Below are 20153 nucleotides of genomic sequence, written 5' to 3' on the forward strand. Positions count from 1 at the left end.
GCAAACAAAAATTGTCTGCAAACAACTGCAATCATTTACAAAGGTTATGTCTTCTGCTTTGCTCATTACACAGATAGGCTCACGAACGCAATACACAACTGTAAATTTGACGGTGTGTAAGTATGACAGCCGCGACGTGCCCTGGCGCCATCTGATTCAAGCTTGACGGTAAAAGAGCCTCATATGAGATTCCTCCGGGCCAGTGATTAATTGATTAGGGTTGTGTTTGTTGGTCTTAAATATGGCAGAGCTAGCCCAGAAAACACAAAGAAATCTTAAAGATGTCTACAAGACGTCTTGCTAAAATAAAAGATTTCTTCAAGAATTTCTAAAAGAAAACCTAAAGACATCTTGCAGATTTCTAATGTCCATCTTAAAGTCTTATTTAGGAAATCTTAAAAGACGTCTGTTCGGGTTTTCTTACCGACCAAGCGTGGACCCGCGCCCTGCCATGCAACGTCGGTCGCTGCGCTCTCTCCCGGCCTCCCTCCTCGTGCGTCACCGCGCTCGGCAGGTGGCACTCTCTCGTGTACGAGGGCTCAGCGAGGACAGTCGCACGCCACGCTAGAGAAGGAGAGAAGAAGAAGACGACGATTACACGCCGAAGCGGCTATCCTTTGTGCCTTTCTTTTATTTAAAGCGTTGAAAGCATTTTGTAATCCCCTGCAAAATAAATAAAGCAGTAAAAACATTCATTTGGTCCTTCGAGCCGGATTCCGAGGAGAAGAGCAGCCAACGCCGCAGCTAGGGTGGTCACAGTCTGCGATTCGACTTACACAGCGTAATGTAAGTACAGTTTAAAGAAATGTTGTGTAATGGAGGTCGTCGTGGTCGACACAGTTCCCACGATTCGACACAGGTGTTGGCCGCGACGAAGTCGTGCCGCCATTAACGCTTGCCCTGCTGGCACTCGCGTTATCAACAGCGTGGACACGGTGGCTGCAGCGGTCGCCACAGAGCCCGCGGTCCAGCAGCTGTGCTCAGCCACGGCAGAGATAAGGCCGTACGGTTGTCGATGCGACGCTTTGTTCGACGCCATTCGAACGTCGGAAAGCGAGGCTTTCGCGGCCGCCATTGTTAGCCGCGATCAAGCGCTCGCGGTGTCCTCATCAGCCGCGGCCGCCATGTTGGCCTCGTGTCGCGCGCGTCCGCCTCACGCGGCGGAGCTGTTGCGCTTCGCTGGCGTGGGGGGTCGACGCCGAGGGACAGGCTTCGAAGCTTGTGTAGCTTGCGTGCCCGTTGGCACGCGCGTGGTCTACGCCCGTCCCTTCTGGCATCCTCGCCCTTTCGTGTTCTTTCTCACACTCTTTCTCTTTCACTCTTTTTCTATCTGTTTTGTCTGCCGTCGATGCGCCGCGCGTCGACAGCTGTGTCGCGTTGGGCGATGACATGGCCCCGCCGCTCATGGCCCGGAGGCAAGACATGCTTCGTGCAAACGTCAAGCTAGTGATCGCTTTTTCAGGTCAAACGACGACTGGACGAGCCTGCTCGGCTCCCAGAGCGCCCTCGCCGGCGTCATCAGCCGGTTCGCACGGGACGTCGAGAAGATCGACCCCCCGAACTGGAGCCTGAGTCTCGTGGAAGTGAGGCTCGAGCTGCTGGACGGCTACTGGAACACTTTTCAGGCCAATCACGTGAGTCTCCTGGAGTCACCGCCGCCCGAGAAGCTGGAGTCTCTTGACCAGATGTACTTGACGGCAGAGTCGGACTATATCGCCTCTCGATCACGCCTCTACAACGCAAGAAACACCCTCACGCCTCTTCCTGGCCCGGGCGGCGCCGACCTGGACCGTCATAACTCGAGACACGGAGCCCGCTTGCCCAAGATCAGCATCCCTTCCTTCTCGGGGAAGCGAGAGGATTGGGAAAGTTTCCGGGACCTCTTCTGCGCGCTCGTCTACGACGATAAACAGCTCACCGACGTGGAGAGGCTGTTTTATTTGAAATCCTTGGTGGACGGAGACGCCAAGGCCGCTCTCGACACCATTCAGACCATTGGTGCCAATTACCCAACGGCTTGGGCCTTACTCGAAGCACGTTTCGAGCACCGCCGTCTTCTCATCCATGATCATATCATGGCGCTCCGTAACATCAAGTCTTTGAAGGAAGAGTCAGCTCGAGGGCTTCAGGGTCTCCTCGACACCCTGGGAAAACATTGAGATCAGCTGGAAGCTCTGGGTCGTCCTGTGTCTCAGTGGGACGACTGGATTGTCTCCTGCGCGATGACTGGCATGGATCCAACGACCCGGCGCGCGCAGGAGGACAAGATCGAGCGACTGGAGAGCGCTGGCACGGACACCACGGCGGATGTTGCCACTTTTGCTGCCTTAACGACTTTCCTTCGTCGACAGTGCTGCGCGCTCAGCTCCGTCGAGGCCTCTCGCCCTGCTCGACCAGCCAACACGGCCAGCATGCGCTCTCCGGCCCCCCCGTTTCCTGGACGAAACTTTAGAGCCCTTGCCACCAGTAGCTCGCTGCCGCCATGCCCGTCGTGCAGAGAGTCGCACTACCTGGGTCACTGCGCGCAATTTCAAGGCCTTGACGCGCAGGCCCGGCGACGCATGGTCTATCAAGGGCAGTTATGTTTTAACTGCCTGAGACCAGGTCACGCAGTAAAGTTCTGCCCTTCACGGTCCGTCTGCCAGCAGTGCAGGGAGCCCCACCACAGTCTGCTGCACGAGAGCAACCATCGGCACAAGCCTGAATCGGATCAGCATCCCTCTTCGCCCAAGAAGCCAAAAGTCGACCCCGCGGGCCCGTCCACCACCGATTCACAGCATCAGGGGCCTCCATCGTCCTGACTAGCCGTACTTCCGACCGCTCTTGTCCAGCTTACCGGTCCCACCGGCCGACGAGTCGCTGGTCGAGCTCTCCTTGATGCGTGCTCTGAGGTTACACTCATCTCCATTTGGTTGGCCCAGCAGCTCGGCGCAGCGCTAGAAGTCAACGAGGCGAGCATTCATGGGGTTGGGGAAGGGTTGACCATCCCTTCGAGAACCCGAGCGCATCTACACCTTGAAACTGGAGAGCATGCACCGCCAATCCACCTGACAGCGCTCTGCTTGCCGCGGCTCGGGCTCACCTCTCCGTCTGCCCCCTTGCACCCAGCCGTGATGAGACAGTGGCTCGATCTTGAGCCTCTGGCCGATCCAGCGTTTGGCACACCTCGCCGTGTAGACATTCTGCTCGGAGTCGACGTTTACCACCGCCTTATCGAACCAGGTTACGTTCAGCGTGACGAGCTCGTCGGACAGCGCACGGCTCTTGGCTGGACTCTGGTCGGCCGGGCCCCTGGCCTGGGCTCAAACGCCCTCATCGCAGGCACAACTCTGCACACGAACACTCAGTCGCCCTGAGATTAAGAGCTGGCTGCGCGGCTCCAGCGATTCTGGGAGATCGAGGAGGTGCCACATGTCAGCCGCCGAGCGCCTGAGGATGTGGAATGCGAGCGAATCTTCGCCGATTATCATCGCGCTGACGACGGGCGTTACATTGTGCGACTTCCGCTGAAACATGACGCTGTGCGCCTCCTTGGTGACAGTCTGCAGGGCGCCACCGCGGGTTTGCGCTCGTTGCATCGTCGGCTGCAGCGGACTCCTGAGATGGCTTCTGAGTACGCCCGGTTCATGGCAGAGTATATTGCCCTCGGTCATATGAACCCCCTTACTGATGACCAACTCGCTGCATCGCACCGTCCAGTGCACTATATCCAACATCACGGCATTTGGCAGCACGGCAACCAAGGTCGCAAACTGCGCGTTGTTTTCAACGCGTCGAGCCCGACTTCCAGTGGCTATAGCCTAAACGACGTGCTCCATGCTGATCCTCGGCTCCAGACGGCTCTCCCCAGTGTGCTCCTGCGTTGGCGTCGTCACCGGATTGCGTTCTGCACTGACGTTCGCATGATATTCCACCAGATCCTGATTGATGAACGCGATGTCGACCTGCAGCGCATTCTGTGGAGCTCCGACCCAAAGCAGCCACCTACGCACAACCAACTACTCACCGTTACCTACGGTGCCTTGTGCTCCCCGTACCTGTCAGTACGGGTCGTACAGCAGCTGTGTGAGGATGGCGGCCGCCGCTGGCCCGAGGCCGTCCCAGTGGTGATGAACGATCGCTACGTTGATGACATCCTCTCCGGCGCTGATGACATCGGCTCGGCCAAGCGTCTGCGCGACCAGCTGATCGGACTTCTTCAAGCGGGCGGTTTTCCTCTGCGAAAGTGGGTTGCCAGCACGCCCGAGCTTCTTGAAGACCTTCTCGAAGACGTCCGCCTCCGTCCTACTTGGGATCAGCTCAGTGTTGAAGGCCTCGTCAGCGAACTGGGCGTAGGCTGGGACCCGCCCTCGGATTTCTTCCATTTGACGCCGCCCGTTGTCGAATCTCAAACCACAAAGAGATCCATGCTCGCCGCGCTCGCAGGCTTGTTCGATCCGTGCGGCTGGCTTGCCCCGATCGTGTTGAACGCCAAGCTTTTACTGCAAGACCTGTGGCGCGCGCGCTTGGACTGGGACGAGAACGTACCGTCCTCCATGACTCGCCGCTGGACCGCTTTCACCGCCAAGCTTCAGGCCATTTCCGGGTTTTCTCTGCCTCGATGGATTGTCCTCAGATGGGCCCGCTTTCTGCCACATACTTCTCGCTCGTACTAAGCTTGCGCCCATCCGCGCGCTCAAGCCGATGACCGAGCCCGCCGCTCGCATGACCATCCCACGTCTAGAATTGCGAGCGGCCCTCTTCGCCGCCAAGCTTCTTCGCTCAGCAGCCAGCGAGTTGGGAGTCGCGATCGAGCACTGCCACGCTTGGTGCGACTCTCAAATTGTGCTCCACTGGATACGCTCCGATCAGCCGGCCAGCAACGTGCTCGTCGACAACTACGTCGCTCAGATCCCGGAGGTCCTGCCACCCAGTGCCTGGCGATACGTGCCGTCGCAATCGAATCCGGCCGACCTAGCCACCAGAAGTGCCGACATGAGTGGTCTCGGACAGCAGCCCCTGTGGTGGAGAGGCCCCACGTGGCTGGCCCAGGACGACAAGTCTTGGCCCCAGGAGACACTGCCTCCACCCACGCTTACGCTCTCACTCTGCTGCGCTTTCCGCGCGCCTGTATCGGACCTGCTGCAGCTCTTCTCGAGCTTGCGCGCTGTATTGGGCCTCCTCGTGCGCGTTCGTCGATGGGTGCGACACCGCTTGCAGCGCATGCCCACCCGTTCTGTGCTTTCGCCGTTGACGCCGTCTGAGATTCAGGACGCTTTTCTGGCCTGCGTTCGGTTGAGTCAATCGATGACGTTTGGGGATGAGTAGGCACTCCTGCGGAAGCGTGAACGTCTTCCGAAACAGAGCCCTTTGACCTCTCTTGCCGACTTCCTCGATGCCGACGGAGTTCTGCGTGTTGGCGGGCGGCTCGATCACTCATTGCTGTCTTACGAAGAGAAGCACCCTCCCATCCTCAGCAGAACATCGCCGCTCGCTCAACTCGTGGTCTCTTGGGCTCACGCACGCGCCCTCCACGGTGGATATCGCGTTACCAGCGCTTACGTCTCCAGGTGTGCCTGGATTCTCGGCGGGCCACGCAGAATCAAGGCTCACATTAGAGGGTGCGTCATCTGTGCCCGGTTACAGGCGCGCTCTTCAAGCCAGTTGATGGCTCCGCTGCCCGCGTCTCGCGTCACGCCGTCTCGCGCTTTTGGTCGCACCGGAGTCGATTACGCCGGGCCCTTCTCCGTGCTTACATCGAAGGGACGGGGGATCTGGACCACAAAGGGCTACATCGCTGTCTTCGTGTGCATGACCACCAAAGCCGTGCATCTGGAGCTTGTCGGCGACCTTTCCGCGGCCACCTTCTTGGGTGCTCTCACCCGTTTCACCAGTCGTCGAGGCCGACTATCCGAGCTTTGGAGCGACAACGCCACCTGCTTCCGTCGAGCTGATTTGGAGCTCCGCGAGGCGTTGCAGGGCGCAGAATTTAACTGGGACCTAGTCGCCGGGACTCTTGCCTCTCAGGGGGTTTCCTGGCAGTTCATTCCTCCCGGTGCGCCACATTTTGGAGGACTCTGAGAGGCCGCGGTCAAGTCGACCAAGAGCCATCTACGCCGTGTGCTCGGCTCTCGTCATCTAACGTATGAAGAGTTCTCTACGGTTCTCGTTGGAATTGAGGCCGTGTTGAATAGCCGCCCGTTGACGCCCTTGTCTGGCGATCCCTCTGACCTCGAAGTGCTCACGCCTGGACATTTCCTCATCGGGGCTCCCGTCGATTCCATCATCGAAGCTACCCCCGCTGCAGAGAATTTGGACCCGCTCACGCACTGGGAGCTCGTCAAGGCCGTTTGCGCCCAATTCTGGACGCGCTGGGGCCGTGAGTATCTAAATACTCTCCAACAGAGGCCGAAATGGAGCGCTGTCCGTCGGAACTTCGCGGTGGGGGACCTGGTGGTTCTTCTTGACTCTACGCTGCTACAGTCCAGCGGACGCTGGCCTCTGGGCCGTATCACCCGCTCACACCCTGGATTTGATGGACTAGTCCGTGCTGCTGCCGTCAAGACAGCCACCGGCGAATACGTGCGGCCCATTGTCAAGCTTGCGCGTCTCCCTGTGGCATCTGCGGACTCTAGCCTCCCTGCGACGGACGATCGAGGGACTCCCCCCGCTTCGGCGGGCGGTGACTAGGGTTTCGCTCTTGGATCGAGGCGGGCGGGATGTTCGGGTTTTCTTACCGACCAAGCGGGGACCCGCACCCTGCCATGCAACGTCGGTCGCTGCGCTCTCTCCCGGCCTCCCACCTCGTGCGTCACCGCGCTCGGCAGGTGGCACTCTCTCGTGTACGAGGGCTCAGCGAGGACAGTCGCACGCCACGCTAGAGAAGGAGAGAAGAAGAAGACGACGATTACACGCCGAAGCGGCTATCCTTTGTGCCTTTCTTTTATTTAAAGCGTTGAAAGCATTTTGTAATCCCCTGCAAAATAAATAAAGCAGTAAAAAATCTTTCAGAAAATTCCCAAAGAAGGCTTCTAGATATCTTTTGAGAGGTGTATACAAATACTATGTGAAGCAATAAAAGACCAAGGCCAAATTAAACTCAAGCTTATTATCTTTTATAACTTTAATACTTTATATTTCACAAACTGTACTTGAATACTGAGAACATAATAAAGTTATAAGATTGAATAAGCTTGAATTTAATTTGACCTCTGTCTTTATACTACTTGCTTCATTGATTTGCGAATTAAACACTTGTTTTTATTTTTCAAAAATTATAATAATCAATAAAAATAATATATTATTAATCAATTGATGGAACTTGTTATTTTCTTACAGGACGTCTCGATTTTGTTTATCTTCAATTATTTTTGGGAAGTTGAAAGACGATGTTACATTGGTTTGCTCTAAGTGGATCTGTAATAGTTTTTTCGATTATTATTGTCACTTTTTTTGGCATGTTATGACTACCGATGTTACTAATTTTTTTAATCTGTAAAAGAGTAGGCTTTTGAATTGTCATTTTAGAGACATCTATAAGCATACATTGATGTTCGCATGGTGTTCAACATCGTACGAATCTAAAATTATTGGCTCAGTATTAATTTTTTCCTTTTTTTTTTTTTTTTTGCATAAGAATTTGTAATAATTTTATTCAAAGTTTCATTAAATCTGACAGCTAAACGTCTCTTTTTTTGCTTGTTTAATAGAAAATAAAACGGGTTTCTTTCTATAATGAGTAGATAACATTGAAATAACAAAATTTTGTAGCTTGTTCACTTAAAAAAAAAACTCAAAAAAAATTCGTTCATTGATAACCATGTTAATTATAACCTATCAAACTTAGATTAATGTACTTTGGACGCATGGTAGCTTAATGAAAACAAAGTGTTATAAATAAATATATAGTTCAATACTCTTACTTTGGTTGATGATAGAAGATATTTCTCCACTGGGTACAGATACGGATTGATGTTATAATAGGTTGACAACAAATGCTGAAGATACTATTTTATGACATCTCTTTAATGCATACATATATTACGTATTTTCTTGTTCTAGAAATTTGCAAGATTTCTTTATAAAAGATGACTTTAGTGGGCCAGTCTTGCTCGAGCGGTCGTACCGAACGCACGCTTTCTGCGCACGCCCGTTACGCATCGCTCTTACTCAGACTTGAGTTCTCTCCAAAAGGCCCTTTTCAGGGCTACCTCTTTCTCTCTCCGTAAACGCGACTTAGTCGCACCGCGCGACTGTTTCCGCTAAATTATACACCCGCGTACACGCCGCCCTCAGGGGTGGCCCAGTTGGCTGGCCCTTCTCTAGGGCACTGCCAAAAAAAAAATGAGCACTGTGGTTAATCCACAATTTCAAGTCAGTGTGACTAACTCTTTTGACGCGCTGTTAGAAGAATCGGACTCATCTTCGGAGATGTTAGTGCTTAACAGTGCAAGTGATCGCGCAAGTGCCAGTGTAAGTGCCAGTGCAAGTGACACAAGTGCACAGCTCCCCGCAATGTCAGCCCTGACACACAGCTGGCCAGTGGACCAGCAATTCCTCGAGCTTGGTAACCGAGATCCCCGCATCAACCGATGCAGCCTCCAGCGGGAGCGCAGCCCGCTCTCCCGGGCCACAACAATACCGCCCGAAATCGCCAAGGAACTCGCGAGCCAAAGAGAACGGATCGAGTACTTGGAGAAAATAGTGAGTGAGTACTCAGCTCAGCTGGAAAATTCCATCCAGCTGATTAACTCTTTAAAACTCTCCAACGAGGAGAAAGACGCTACTATTGTAGCACTCTCTGCAAATTCACCCCGCACAGAGAAAACCCCGCTACCAAAAGGCCCGGGTCTTATTGTACCGTCACCTCGAAATCGTGACCCACTAAATCTCCTTAACTCTTCCTCTCTGGAAGCCCAGAAATTCCCCCCGCTACCAAATAAGGTAACCAACAATTCGGCAAACTCCCCGAATGTAAAGCCACCCCCAAAAAAACGGCGCACGCTCGACCTCAACGCGGACGATTCCGCAGCAAATTTCTCCGATATGGAGATAGGATTATCCCCAACCCACGTTTCTCCACTCAGCTCTTCCCACGCAGGGAAAAACGCCTTTGACGGTCATCTTGAGGACCAAGCTCAAAATGACTCAGAGGAAACCAACAGCGCCCCTAAAAAGAAGGCACCTCCACCGATTACAATCCTGGACCAAAAATTATGGCCCAGGATTAACAAAGCCCTCACAGCAGAGAACATCCCTGTCCACCGCGCGATCACGACCTCTGAAGGCACTCGCGTGTACCCCGAGAACGTCGACAGCTTTCGACGAATCGTCCACGACCTTGACGAGAAAAAGGTCGAGTTTACCACCCATCAACTTCACGAGGATCGTGAAATGATAGTTGTCATCCGTGGAGTCAACATCGGCTATACGGAAGCAGTAATCCTGGAGATGATCCAGGAAAAAGTTTCATCCGCCCGTCGGGTCTATCGCATGACCAAGGGTGAACGAACCTGGTCCCTGGTTACCGTGTACCTAGATGCGTTAGATGCTAAATCCAACGACATCTATAGCCTCAGGTCACTCGGAGGCACTTCTGTCAGAGTGGAACAGAAGCGCAAATCGAGTGACGTACCTCAATGCCGTCGCTGCCAAAAGTTCAACCACACGGCAGCCTACTGCCGCGCCGCCTTCGTCTGCGGTTTCTGCAGCTTAAACCACGCTACCGCAACCTGTCCAAAACAGGACAAGGACCAAGTCACCCCTCGTTGTGCAAACTGCCATGGTGAGCACCGCGCCTTCTACCGGGGTTGTCCGAAAATCCCCAAAAAAGGAGTTCAAGCTTCAAAGAAAAGCACTACCCCACCTCCTCCCCATTTTGGGAGAGCCACCCCTCGGACAACAGCCCAAGGCTCGAACATCATTCGCCCGGGGATGTCATACGCGAATGTGACATCCTCTCAACAACACCGAACAGGAGCTCCTCCCTCGACTCCCCTGCTCAACACACCCCCGACCACCGAGACAATCCTCCATTCCATAATGACCCTGCTGACTCGCCTCGACCAAAGAGTGTCCGGTCTCGAGGGCAACAGAACAGCAGCACGCTAGACAGAGACTTTACGCTACTCAACTGGAACGCGAACAGCATCTCACACAAAACGCCTGAACTCACACACATACTCCAGACAAAAGACATCGACATTGCAGGCATCACTGAAACACACCTAGACAACACAAAAACACTTTACATACCAAACTACACGGTACACAGACGTGACAGACGCGAAAAATCCCATGGCGGAGTGGCTATCCTTGTACGCAAGGGCATCCGCCATCGAGTCATAAGCACGGACGCTGCCAACTGCGAAGCAGTTGGCATTGAAGTACACACCACCTCATCTGCCTCCATTAGGATCATCTCCCTCTATTCTCCTCCAACGGATGATCCAAACCTCCAATGCATAATCCCGCTGTTTAACTCCAACATTCCTACGATAATTGCTGGTGATCTAAACGCCAAGCACAAATCGTGGGGATGCAAACACGAAAATCCCAAAGGTCGTTCCCTCCTCAAACACTTGCGCAACCTCAACATCAACATTGAGGTTCCGAGTGAACCGACTCACTACCCCAGCTCACCAGACCAAGACCCAGACATCTTAGACATATTCCTGACGAAAAACTTGACCATCCCTAAAGAACCACGAACATCCCCAGACCTCCCTTGCAACCATAACCCAGTCTACCTAGAGATCCCAAGATCCCTTCTCACCATACCTGTCACCACCAGCCGCATAGACTGGGTCCACCTTGCGTATAACCTCGAATCCTCCCCATTTAAATGTCGTCCCATCAGGTCCCAAACGGAACTCGACATAGCAGTAGACGAATTCACTGACGAACTCAACAAATGCACACACGAAGCCACCACAACAACCACAGCTCCCCAACACACACTTAAACTCCCTCGCGACCTCCTGCGTCTCATCAAGGAGAAGAAAAGAGTCCAGAAACTCTGGCAAAAAAGGAGAACCCCCGAACTTAAAGTTCACCTTAACTCCCTTGAAAGGGAAGTCAAATGCCAAGTCTTAGAATTCCGAAACAAGGAATTTAACAAATTCATAGCGGAGGCAGAGTCCCACCCAAGGAACGCTTGGAAGGTCGTTAAAAAACTCCGTAACAAACGGCCTTCCCTCCCCCCCCCCTTCAACAAGGGAACAAACTCTACTCGCTAGATTCGGACAAAGCAGAGATCTTTGCAGATTCGCTGCAAAATCAATGCTCCCCCAACCTTAGCGCTGAAGAACTAGCGCAGGAACACACGAGGATCACCCACACGGTGCAGCAACAGGTCCTAGACAATCCAGATTTCGAACACTGTACACCCTTCGAAATCAGAGGCATCATCCGATCCCTAAAAACTCGAAAAGCTCCTGGCAGTGACGGTATCTCCAATAGCATCCTGAAAATCCTCCCTCAAAAATTCATCACGGCAATTTGCAACATCACCAACGCTGTGATGCGCCTTCGTTATTTCCCAATTGCGTGGAAGGTGGCTACGGTCATCTGCCTCCCGAAGCCAGGAAAACCCCTCAGCAACCCCGCGAGCCACAGACCCATTAGCCTACTTTCATCGCCCAGTAAAATCACCGAATGCGTCATTCTCACCCGCCTAAACAAGCACGCCACGGAAAATAACATCCTTCCAGACGTGCAGTACGGTTTTAGAGCCAGACATTCGGCCGTACACCAGCTTCTGAGAGTTACCGAAGACCTCTCCGATAGCCTCATACACAAAAACTTCACCGCGATAGCTTTTCTAGATGTACAGCAGGCCTTCGACAGAGTTTGGCACGAGGGCCTCCTGTACAAGCTTATACAGTTAGGTTTTCCACACTACCTCATAGGCACCGTCAAATCTTACCTCTCGGACAGATTTATCCGCGTTAAAGTAGGCGACTCCCTCTCCGACCCCCGCCCAATAACCTCCGGAGTCCCACAAGGCTCCAAACTCTCACCCACCCTTTTCAACATTTTTTGCCACGACCTGCCCCAGCGCGAAAACATCAACACGTACGTCTATGCAGACGACGTCGCGGTCAGCTGCACGTCAAAACAACACTCTCGGTGCACCACCTTCCTAAACGAGCACATCGTCACTCTCCATAACTGGTATAGTCTTTGGAAACTGGTCGTAAACGAGGCAAAGACTATAGCCATGCTCGTCTCCTGGAAATATCCAAGGAAGAAACTGCAGAAGATAAAGGTCAACGGAGTAGAAATCGACTGGAGCTACTCCGCCAAGTACCTTGGCGTAACGCTAGACCGTTGACTCACGTACGTTAGGCACATCAACAGCACCCGCGGAAAGGCATATGGAGCCTTCGTACAACTAAAGCCCTTCTTCAACAACAAAGCCATCTCCCAGAAGACCAAGCTGCGCACCTTCAACGCCATAATCAAGAGCATCAGCACCTACGCGATACCAACGTGGGGCGCTGCAAAGGGAAACCGACTACAGGGCATCCAGGGCCCTTTCATGAAGATACTGAGATCGGTCCTGGGTATTCCATGGTACATCAGGAATACCCAGATTATCAAGGAGTTTAACATCGTCCCTCCAATTCAAGCAGCCCCCGTCCGTGCGTCTAAAATCCACGCCTCCATTACGGACCACCCAAACCCCACCATCGCCGCACTCGCGAACCTCCAACCCGGTCGCTTCGACCTTATAAGACGTCCCTGCGCTCTAGCACAGAACCCCGAAGACCCTCAATATACTCTAGGTCTTCAATCCCCCCTGCTTCCATCGGATGCATCATCTTCATCTCCATGATCTCGACGAAACGAACGCGACTTCAATTCGTACGCTCCCCTCAGGAGCACCCTTCTATCCGCCGTATCCTCTACGGCCTCAACCCTATACAACACTTACACTAATCACAAGTACGCTTCCAAATACACAATACCCAGCGGACTTACACATCTACACTCACACACATACAATAACACAAAATTTAAGCTTCTCTAACTCTATTCCGGCGCAAGCCAAGTTTCGAGCTTCGCCCAGATGCGTAAGTGCCCCCTCCTCTCATCTCTTCGAGAGCGAGTCGGCCTCCGAAATTCTCCGTTATTTTCCTTCTTCTTTCTCCTCTTATGCCCTTTTGTCTTCTAGGGGAGTGGTCCTCACGGACCTGTCCCGTGCGGGGAGGTTAGTTTTTTAGTCGGTAGGCACACCGGGTGAATCCGACACTACCACCAGATTAGCTGGGGTGTCTATGAAGATTTTCTCCTCCCCGCTCCATCAAACAAAAAAAAAAAAAAAAAAAAAAAAAAGACTTTAGTGGGTTGCCACAAGCAATCTTTCAGATGACTTTACAAAATTTCCTAAAGAAATCTTGTTAAAGACGTCTTCGAAGATGTCTTTTTAAAGGGGCTCCTCACTAAATCAAAACACTGGAGTATTAAATGATATTTTAAAGGATGATTCTTGAAGGTGCAAGGAGTCTTTTCCCAAAATTTTAGACCTCGTCACCACTAAAATTGTTGAAAAAAACTAACTGGAAAATAGACTCTGTAACATAGCCTCTTATGGAGGGTCGTCAAATTGGTGGCGCAGGTTGTATGATATCTCAGCAAAGATACTGTAGTTCTTAATAGAAAACTATGTAGCAGATAGAAGAAATCAGAATCTTTCCAACGACATTCAGGTACTTGGACATTACCATGGGTTTTATAGGATATTTTGTGAAAATAGTAGATAACTGTGCAAGTCACGGAACAGATGAAAAGTGTGGGGCGTCTGCTACACCGAAGAGCGGTAGCCCGCGTAGTTTGAATTGGTCAGAAAGTTGTACGTAAAATGAATAGGAGTTGTGGGGAATCGTAATTATAATAAAAATAAATGAGACGCTGAACTAAGAAAATAATTTAATGCGGGGCTGACTTATGTACTTTTTTGACTAATAGATAAAATTAATAGAATATATCACGATAAAGTTTTTTTGTCTTTGGTCACCAGTGGCTTATTATTAGTTACTTATCGTCAGCTTATTATTATTTACATACAAGAGTTATGTTGTCAGATTTGTATACATACGTCTGCTCGGGTCACTGTATTGTACGATACTTATAGGTCAACGGTGTAGATGTGACTAAACTTTTTTTGAAGGGACTATAGGTACCTATCCATTTTTAGTCAAGAACCTCCACAGCCAATGAAAAGCTGTGTTGCAGTATGCTTACTCTTCTTGTGGGATTTATAGTGAGGAGCCACCTTAAACGATAACTTCAGGAAGTTGACATTAGAAATCTTTTAGATGACTTTACGAAGTTTCTTGAAGAAATCTTGTAGAAGACATCTTAAAAGATGTCTTTTTAAAAGATGACTTAAGAAAGTTGCCACAAGAAATCTTTCAGATGACTTTACGAAGTTTCTGAAAGAAATCTTGTAAAAGACATCGTAAAAGATCTGTAAGAACTTCGTGTTTGCTGGGAGGCTACACGGCTACAGTCATATAGAGGAGAAGCTTGTACAATCAGTACAATGTACATTTGCCACACTGTCCATCTTCCGTTCCACCATTTGGAACGAGTCGTATAAGCGTCTCACAGCTTGAGCATGAAAGCAGTCCCTTAAGTTTTTGCGAAGTTTAGTTTTATTAGTTTCAATAAATAAGGTTCTGTTAATAAAAATATCTTTGCAAACATTATTCAGTTATATGTTGACATTTTTATTGTAAGTATAAGTAGTAGTAGGGATGGGTGAAAGTGTAACTGCACAATTATCGTAATACTAATTCATGTTGTCTGTGACATTAAAATATAGTCCTGCATTCTTGTGAATTTAAATTTTAACCTTACTTTTGTTTGATGTACGTAGAGACAGGTTTTATTTGCATTTCAAACATTTAGTCTGAACTACTGTCAAAATAAGTTATTATCGAAAGATTAATTGACCTTATTTAATTAAAGCGTTAAAGATTTTTTTGCGTTAAACATGACATTAACCTAATAAGATGAACTAGTTATTGAAATTTTTTAATTGTATCACTCAACTAACGACTTTTTAAATTTTAAGCAATTATTGTAGGCCGTGAAATATTTGTGGTCTTTCTCGGATCCAATTAGTCCTCGCAACTTCTGATATACAATTATTGTTTCCACGTCTAAATGATTTAATTTTGAATAATAATCAAACCAGTAAGTAGTCATTTATTGAAATTCTATATTTCTCGTTTGTGAGTAGTTGTTTTTTTAACATTGTTAGACTATAACATAAAAGTAAATCATGTGACATTACAATTTCTGTATCAATAAACAATTTTCCGCTAGAATTGGTTACTACTAATGCTTACCCTTTTCATAAGAGTAACATGTGACATTTTAAAAATTATTGAATGATTTTTTCGTGATGAACAGTAGATGTTGCTTCTATAACTTATAAATCTGCATTATAAGTTTTTATATGTGATGATTTATTTTTCAACCTTTAAAAACCCTGATTGAAGTACTGTTGTACTTAGGCGTCAGTTTATATTTAGTAACACAATTAACTTAGCTTTCTAAGCAAAAAACATCACAGTCACAAACTAATAGTAAGTAATGAAAACTGATTACAAAAAGAAGCAAAATCCAGATTTAATTTGATAGCAAAATTTAGTAACTATAGTTAGTTGTGTGAGTGACATAATATAACTTTTTTTACATGTCTACTGCTAAAATTATTTCATCCATTTATTTGATTATGTGTTAAGAAAAGTGAAAAATTAAAAATATAAGTAACAATAACAAAGTCCAGATTCGAGACTATAATGATATTTATCTTTTTAAGATTATGAAATGTTTCTTAGCGGAAATAGAACCGAAAAATATAGTTTCATTCTCTTTTTCTCGCAACAGATCATTTCTATGAACAATTAGTTATTCGACATGCGCTTAATTTGAAGTGGTGGTACTGCCGAGTGACAGAAATTGTTCTTTACTGAGATAACCAGAATGCACGAAGCTTACGGGATAACGTTTCAATCAATTGAACAAATGATGATTGAAAGTGAACTGACGAAATAAATCAGTGATTTAAGAGTATTTTACACCGGACTACAGAAATAAATTTCTTTTAGTGTTGCCATGTATTCGCTTCGTGCAGCAATTTGAAACAACGCCATCTGCAGGGAAAAAGTTGTCGATCAGTCGATGGTCGATGTTAACCAACAAGAATACACACAATCCTATGGGCAATGATCTTTTACAAGCGTTAATGTCCATAGTAATGTATATTTGATTGACGTAATTTCTTTAGGTGTTAAGTATACTTTTAAGCCGGAAAAGACCTATTTAATAGTACCTTCAAAAAAAAAAATTTTTTTCTTCTTTTATGGTTGTATTTTGAAACTAAGTATGGCCATTTTCCTCGAAAATAAATTTATTTTGTGAAGTACTTTTAAATTAGTCCATGAAAAAGTAATATTTATTACGCTCACTCATACACTACACCCATTCCATACTAGAAGTTTATTTTTTTTATGAAATTAAAAAAAATGCATTATTTGCAAGTAATATGCTACTTGGGACTGAAAAAACTTTTTTAGTTGTTAAGGAAGTTTGGTCGCTCCCGCGGGGAGGTGAAGGGGAGCACATGTATGTGCATAAGGGACAGTGATAAAATCTGCTGTACTAAGCTAGCCTAAAAACGTCCGTTCTCTCGATTACGGGAAATGCATTTGTATTAAACTTGCCAATACTCGATAATGTATTAATAATATACTTTAAAAAAAATTACAGAATGTTTCTCAAGGTACCTAGTTTCTTATAGTATAAATCAAACAGCATGAATACTTTTTGTATGGAAGATGAAAAATAAGAAGAAAATCGTATAGTCAATCTGATCTTCTTTTGATAAAAGTGTGCTCTAAATTTTTTAAATTAGAGATTTTAATGGTACAGCATAAATATAAAAAGTCTTATTATGGCCTATACCAAGTTTGAGATAATAATTTTGAGTAGAATGGCTTCTAGAAGTCATTTTGTGGAAAGCCATTATGCCACGTAAAAAGTCGAGCTAACAGCAGACAGTGTACTTAGTGCCTCCTTGTCTGCCGCATGAAAGTAGTATGCGAGCTGGAAACAAATTTTTTTACGTTTGTGCGAATACCTCCATAACTGCAGACGCAATTTTGTTGAAACTTTGCACGTATACGAATGTAGTTGTCATAAATAACTTATCAGTTTTTCAAAACATTCTCATCGCTGTGTCAAGAGTAATAGTTCTTTACAAGATATTATTTTTTCAAAACATTTTCACTGTTAAGTAAATTGCGACCCAACTCCCTTAAACATTTATTATTATTGAAATTAACACTTGTAATCCATCATTGTCTATCTCATGCTACGTATTCTTGTTAGTTGGCATCGAAATCCTTTTCCCTGCAGGTGGCGTTGTTTTTAATTACTGCCTAAAGCAGTGTTGCGTGAGGAGGATATGATTTTGCATTTTTTGTCACTAAGACCTATATATAGCTACAGATCCTAGTAAGAAAAATGCAAAAGCTGAATAGTAGGAGGAAGGAAGCCAGTGGTTCTCCCCAAATGTGACTGGCAAACTTGCGGAAAATTCAAATTGGCTATATGGAGTGAGACGCAAGTCCCCAAATAACTCGACACAATTTCATGCACAACAATTTATTAAGCTAATCCCAAGCTATTTAACCCAGTAACTCAACCGGCCAATAAGCAGCCTCATGAGTTTGAATGGATAATAAAATTTTATTGATTAACAACGCAAGTGCCAATCCCCACCTAACCCGGGGCACTTACTGAACGCTTTAATTATTGGTAAAATAAAATAATAACTCAAACGCCTATCACCACACAACCCACAACCCGGGGCGCTTACTGAACGCTTAAATTATAATAATTATTAATACAATAAATATAATAACGCATGCGTGGGAATGGGCGCTTACGTTATTATTGCATTAATCATAAGTAATCAAAGCGACCAGTAAGTGCCCCAGGTTGTGAGGGGACAAGTGCTTGCGTTATTATTTTATTTATTATAAATTAAGTAAGCGACCAGTAAGCACCCTCAGTTGTGTGGGAATTGGCGATTGCGTTGTTAATCAATAAATTTTATTATCCATTCAAACTCATGAGGCTGCTTATTAGCCCGTTGGGTTACTGGGTTAAATAGCTTGGAATTAGTTTAATAAATTATTGTGCATGAAATTGTGTCGAGTTATTTGGGGACTTGCGTCTTACTCCATATAGCCAATTTGAATTTTCCGCAAGTTTGCCAGTCCCATTTGGGGCGAACCACTGGCTTCCTTTGTCCTCCTATTCAGCTTTTGAATTTTTCTTACTAGGATCTGTATATAGCTACAGATCCTAGTAAGAAAAATGCAAAACATATTCGCCTCACCCATCACTGGCCTGAAGCGAATACTTCAAGATTAGAAAAAATAAAAGAATGCATTGTGACTGTGTGAGGAGAACTTATACAAGTGAAAATCTGTGGTATCCGGGGTAAACCAATTAACTACATTTTTTTGGAAATTTAGTTAGGACCAGAAAGCATGTCCATTTTTAATGTACTTTCGTCAAAACAAACTTTTGAAACTATTCGATTTACCTACTTTCCGTAAGCAGCACAAGACCAATGCGATTAACTGCTATTTTCTTGGCCCAACTGATTGAGTGACTTTTGTCCTGGCCCAATTGAATAAGAGATGTAAAAAAAATCGTTGCTGCAAAAAAAAAGTTGATAACTAAGGTCCAGAAATCATGGAAAAGTAGTGTATTTAGTCATTTTAACTGTAAGTACGTAGCTTTCAGTAATGATGATTCACTATTTTCGTGAAGTACGTAAACTACATTGAGAAAAGTATTGTGTTAGAAAAAGTGTTACAACTGTAATAAAAATTACTATGTTATGTAGGAAAGCTGAGACATTCGCCATACCACAAAAATTACTACGCTGCATAGTTAAACCAAATTACATATATATACATACTTTTTTTTTTCAGGTTACCGCGATAGCCTACTGGCCTAGTCGCCGGGGCCATCCACTCACTACCTATGTGTGGGGGTTATTGCCGCACCCATAACCAATCTTTTTTTCTGTATCATATCTAATCCATTGTCACAGTGTGAGTATTTATGGTGAAACACCTTGCCAGTTAAGCTGACACTCTCTGCACCAATGGTGCATCGGGTCCACTTGCCACTGTGTAGCCTTTCACTGGAGAGGACTCCATATTTCAGGACGTCCACTCCTCGCTAGTAAGGCTGGCAATCCATGCCGGGCGCATCGGAGCCGCCAATCCCTACCTACATCCCTAACACTGTTTCTCATTCACCCACGCCCGAAGACCTGTAGGTCAAGGATAAAACCCTGGAATTAATCTGAAGGGAAATTCCACGGAAAAACCCGCCCCGAAACAGCCGGGGTTACATAGAAACTTTTCTCAATCAAAACAGTTTTTGAAAAAATCTGCATTTACCGGAAATTGAACCCACGACCCCTAGAACAGCATTGTATCAGTAACATGCACGCTTACCACTAAGCCAGTGCCGTTCAAAACTAGATTATATTAAAATTTGCTATTCAACCGAGTATTTAACAAAGTAATTTCTACTACGTTCAGAAATAATTTTTATGTGTAAGTAAGAGAAGAAAAATAAATTATATATATCATATGCACATATGCATAGGAAGTATAAATGTACTAACAGAAGCTTAAGATATATGGTTTATATGTACGTAGAAATTTTTATCTTGAAGGACGCAGAAACTGATATATTTGAAAATTTTTCTATTTTTAAAAAGATCTGCAGCGAACGAGAATTGAACCTCGGTCCTTTGGCTTCCGAACCAGGCTCCGCAACTACTAGACCATAATACATTGTGTCTACTCAAGTATCGATAAAGTACATGTGGAAACGTGTACAGTTTATAATACACACAATAAATTTAAAAATCAAAGGGTTTCCTGTAGATCAAGGTGTTAACAACGGGTAATTAATCGATTCAAAACTAATTGTCTGCTCGTTTAAATTTTTAACCCTTATAAATCAAAAAATATGTTTCTCGTCATGATTTTATCAGTATAACCTCAAATTTGAAACTCCATAGGCTTGTGTATCTATATACATCGTAAAAAATAACTTTCGAA

The 20153-nt window shown here is 46.7% G+C and overlaps 4 protein-coding genes across 8 annotated transcripts in view; all 4 read left to right on the plus strand.

Moving 5' to 3' along the window:
• The first annotated feature begins 1389 nt into the window (after positions 1 to 1389).
• On the plus strand, positions 1390 to 2159 carry LOC149375485 (uncharacterized). Its single transcript, XM_089598504.1, has 2 exons — positions 1390 to 1415; positions 1463 to 2159. Exons 1-2 carry the CDS (start codon positions 1390 to 1392, stop codon positions 2157 to 2159), a joined length of 723 nt encoding a protein of 240 aa, XP_089454630.1.
• A 1443-nt stretch (positions 2160 to 3602) lies between these two features.
• On the plus strand, positions 3603 to 4655 carry LOC149375486 (uncharacterized). The gene has a single exon (XM_089598505.1). The coding sequence runs from the start codon at positions 3603 to 3605 to the stop codon at positions 4653 to 4655; it is 1053 nt and encodes a 350-aa protein (XP_089454631.1).
• A 28-nt stretch (positions 4656 to 4683) lies between these two features.
• Positions 4684 to 6669, plus strand: LOC149375487 (uncharacterized). Its single transcript, XM_089598506.1, has 3 exons — positions 4684 to 5262; positions 5308 to 6009; positions 6064 to 6669. The coding sequence occupies exons 1-3, from the start codon at positions 4684 to 4686 to the stop codon at positions 6667 to 6669; spliced, it is 1887 nt and encodes a 628-aa protein (XP_089454632.1).
• Positions 6670 to 14578: 7909 nt separating this feature from the next.
• The window catches only part of Atg9 (autophagy-related protein 9), a 363261-nt gene continuing 357686 nt past the window's right edge, over positions 14579 to 20153 (plus strand). For 3 of the 5 annotated variants that reach the window (XM_089598546.1, XM_089598547.1, XM_089598545.1), the window contains exon 1: positions 14582 to 14719. The gene's annotated coding sequence lies outside the window, so the exon portion shown is untranslated. Of the gene's footprint in view, positions 14720 to 15073; positions 15184 to 20153 lie in introns of those variants that run through there. The other 2 variants (XM_089598548.1, XM_023389688.2) reach the window with 2 other exon arrangements.

The sequence above is a fragment of the Copidosoma floridanum genome, unplaced genomic scaffold (genome assembly GCF_036245765.1).
Source record: "Copidosoma floridanum isolate Cflo_tuat_1 unplaced genomic scaffold, Cflo_Japanese_pri ptg000006l, whole genome shotgun sequence".
NCBI classification, from domain to species: domain Eukaryota; kingdom Metazoa; phylum Arthropoda; class Insecta; order Hymenoptera; family Encyrtidae; genus Copidosoma; species Copidosoma floridanum.

Coding starts and splice junctions, on each gene's coding strand:
- LOC149375485 (XM_089598504.1), top strand. CDS start 1,390: ATGGCCCCGCCGCTCATGGCCCGGAG. Junction 1,416..1,462: donor CCGCCGCTCATGGCCCGGAG/GCAAGACATGCT, acceptor TCGCTTTTTCAG/GTCAAACGACGACTGGACGA.
- LOC149375487 (XM_089598506.1), top strand. CDS start 4,684: ATGACCGAGCCCGCCGCTCGCATGACCATCCCACGTCTAGAATTGCGA. Junction 5,263..5,307: donor AGATTCAGGACGCTTTTCTG/GCCTGCGTTCGG, acceptor GGGGATGAGTAG/GCACTCCTGCGGAAGCGTGA. Junction 6,010..6,063: donor GGACTCTTGCCTCTCAGGGG/GTTTCCTGGCAG, acceptor GGACTCTGAGAG/GCCGCGGTCAAGTCGACCAA.
- LOC149375486 (XM_089598505.1), top strand. CDS start 3,603: ATGGCTTCTGAGTACGCCCGGTTCATGGCAGAGTATATTGCCCTCGGT.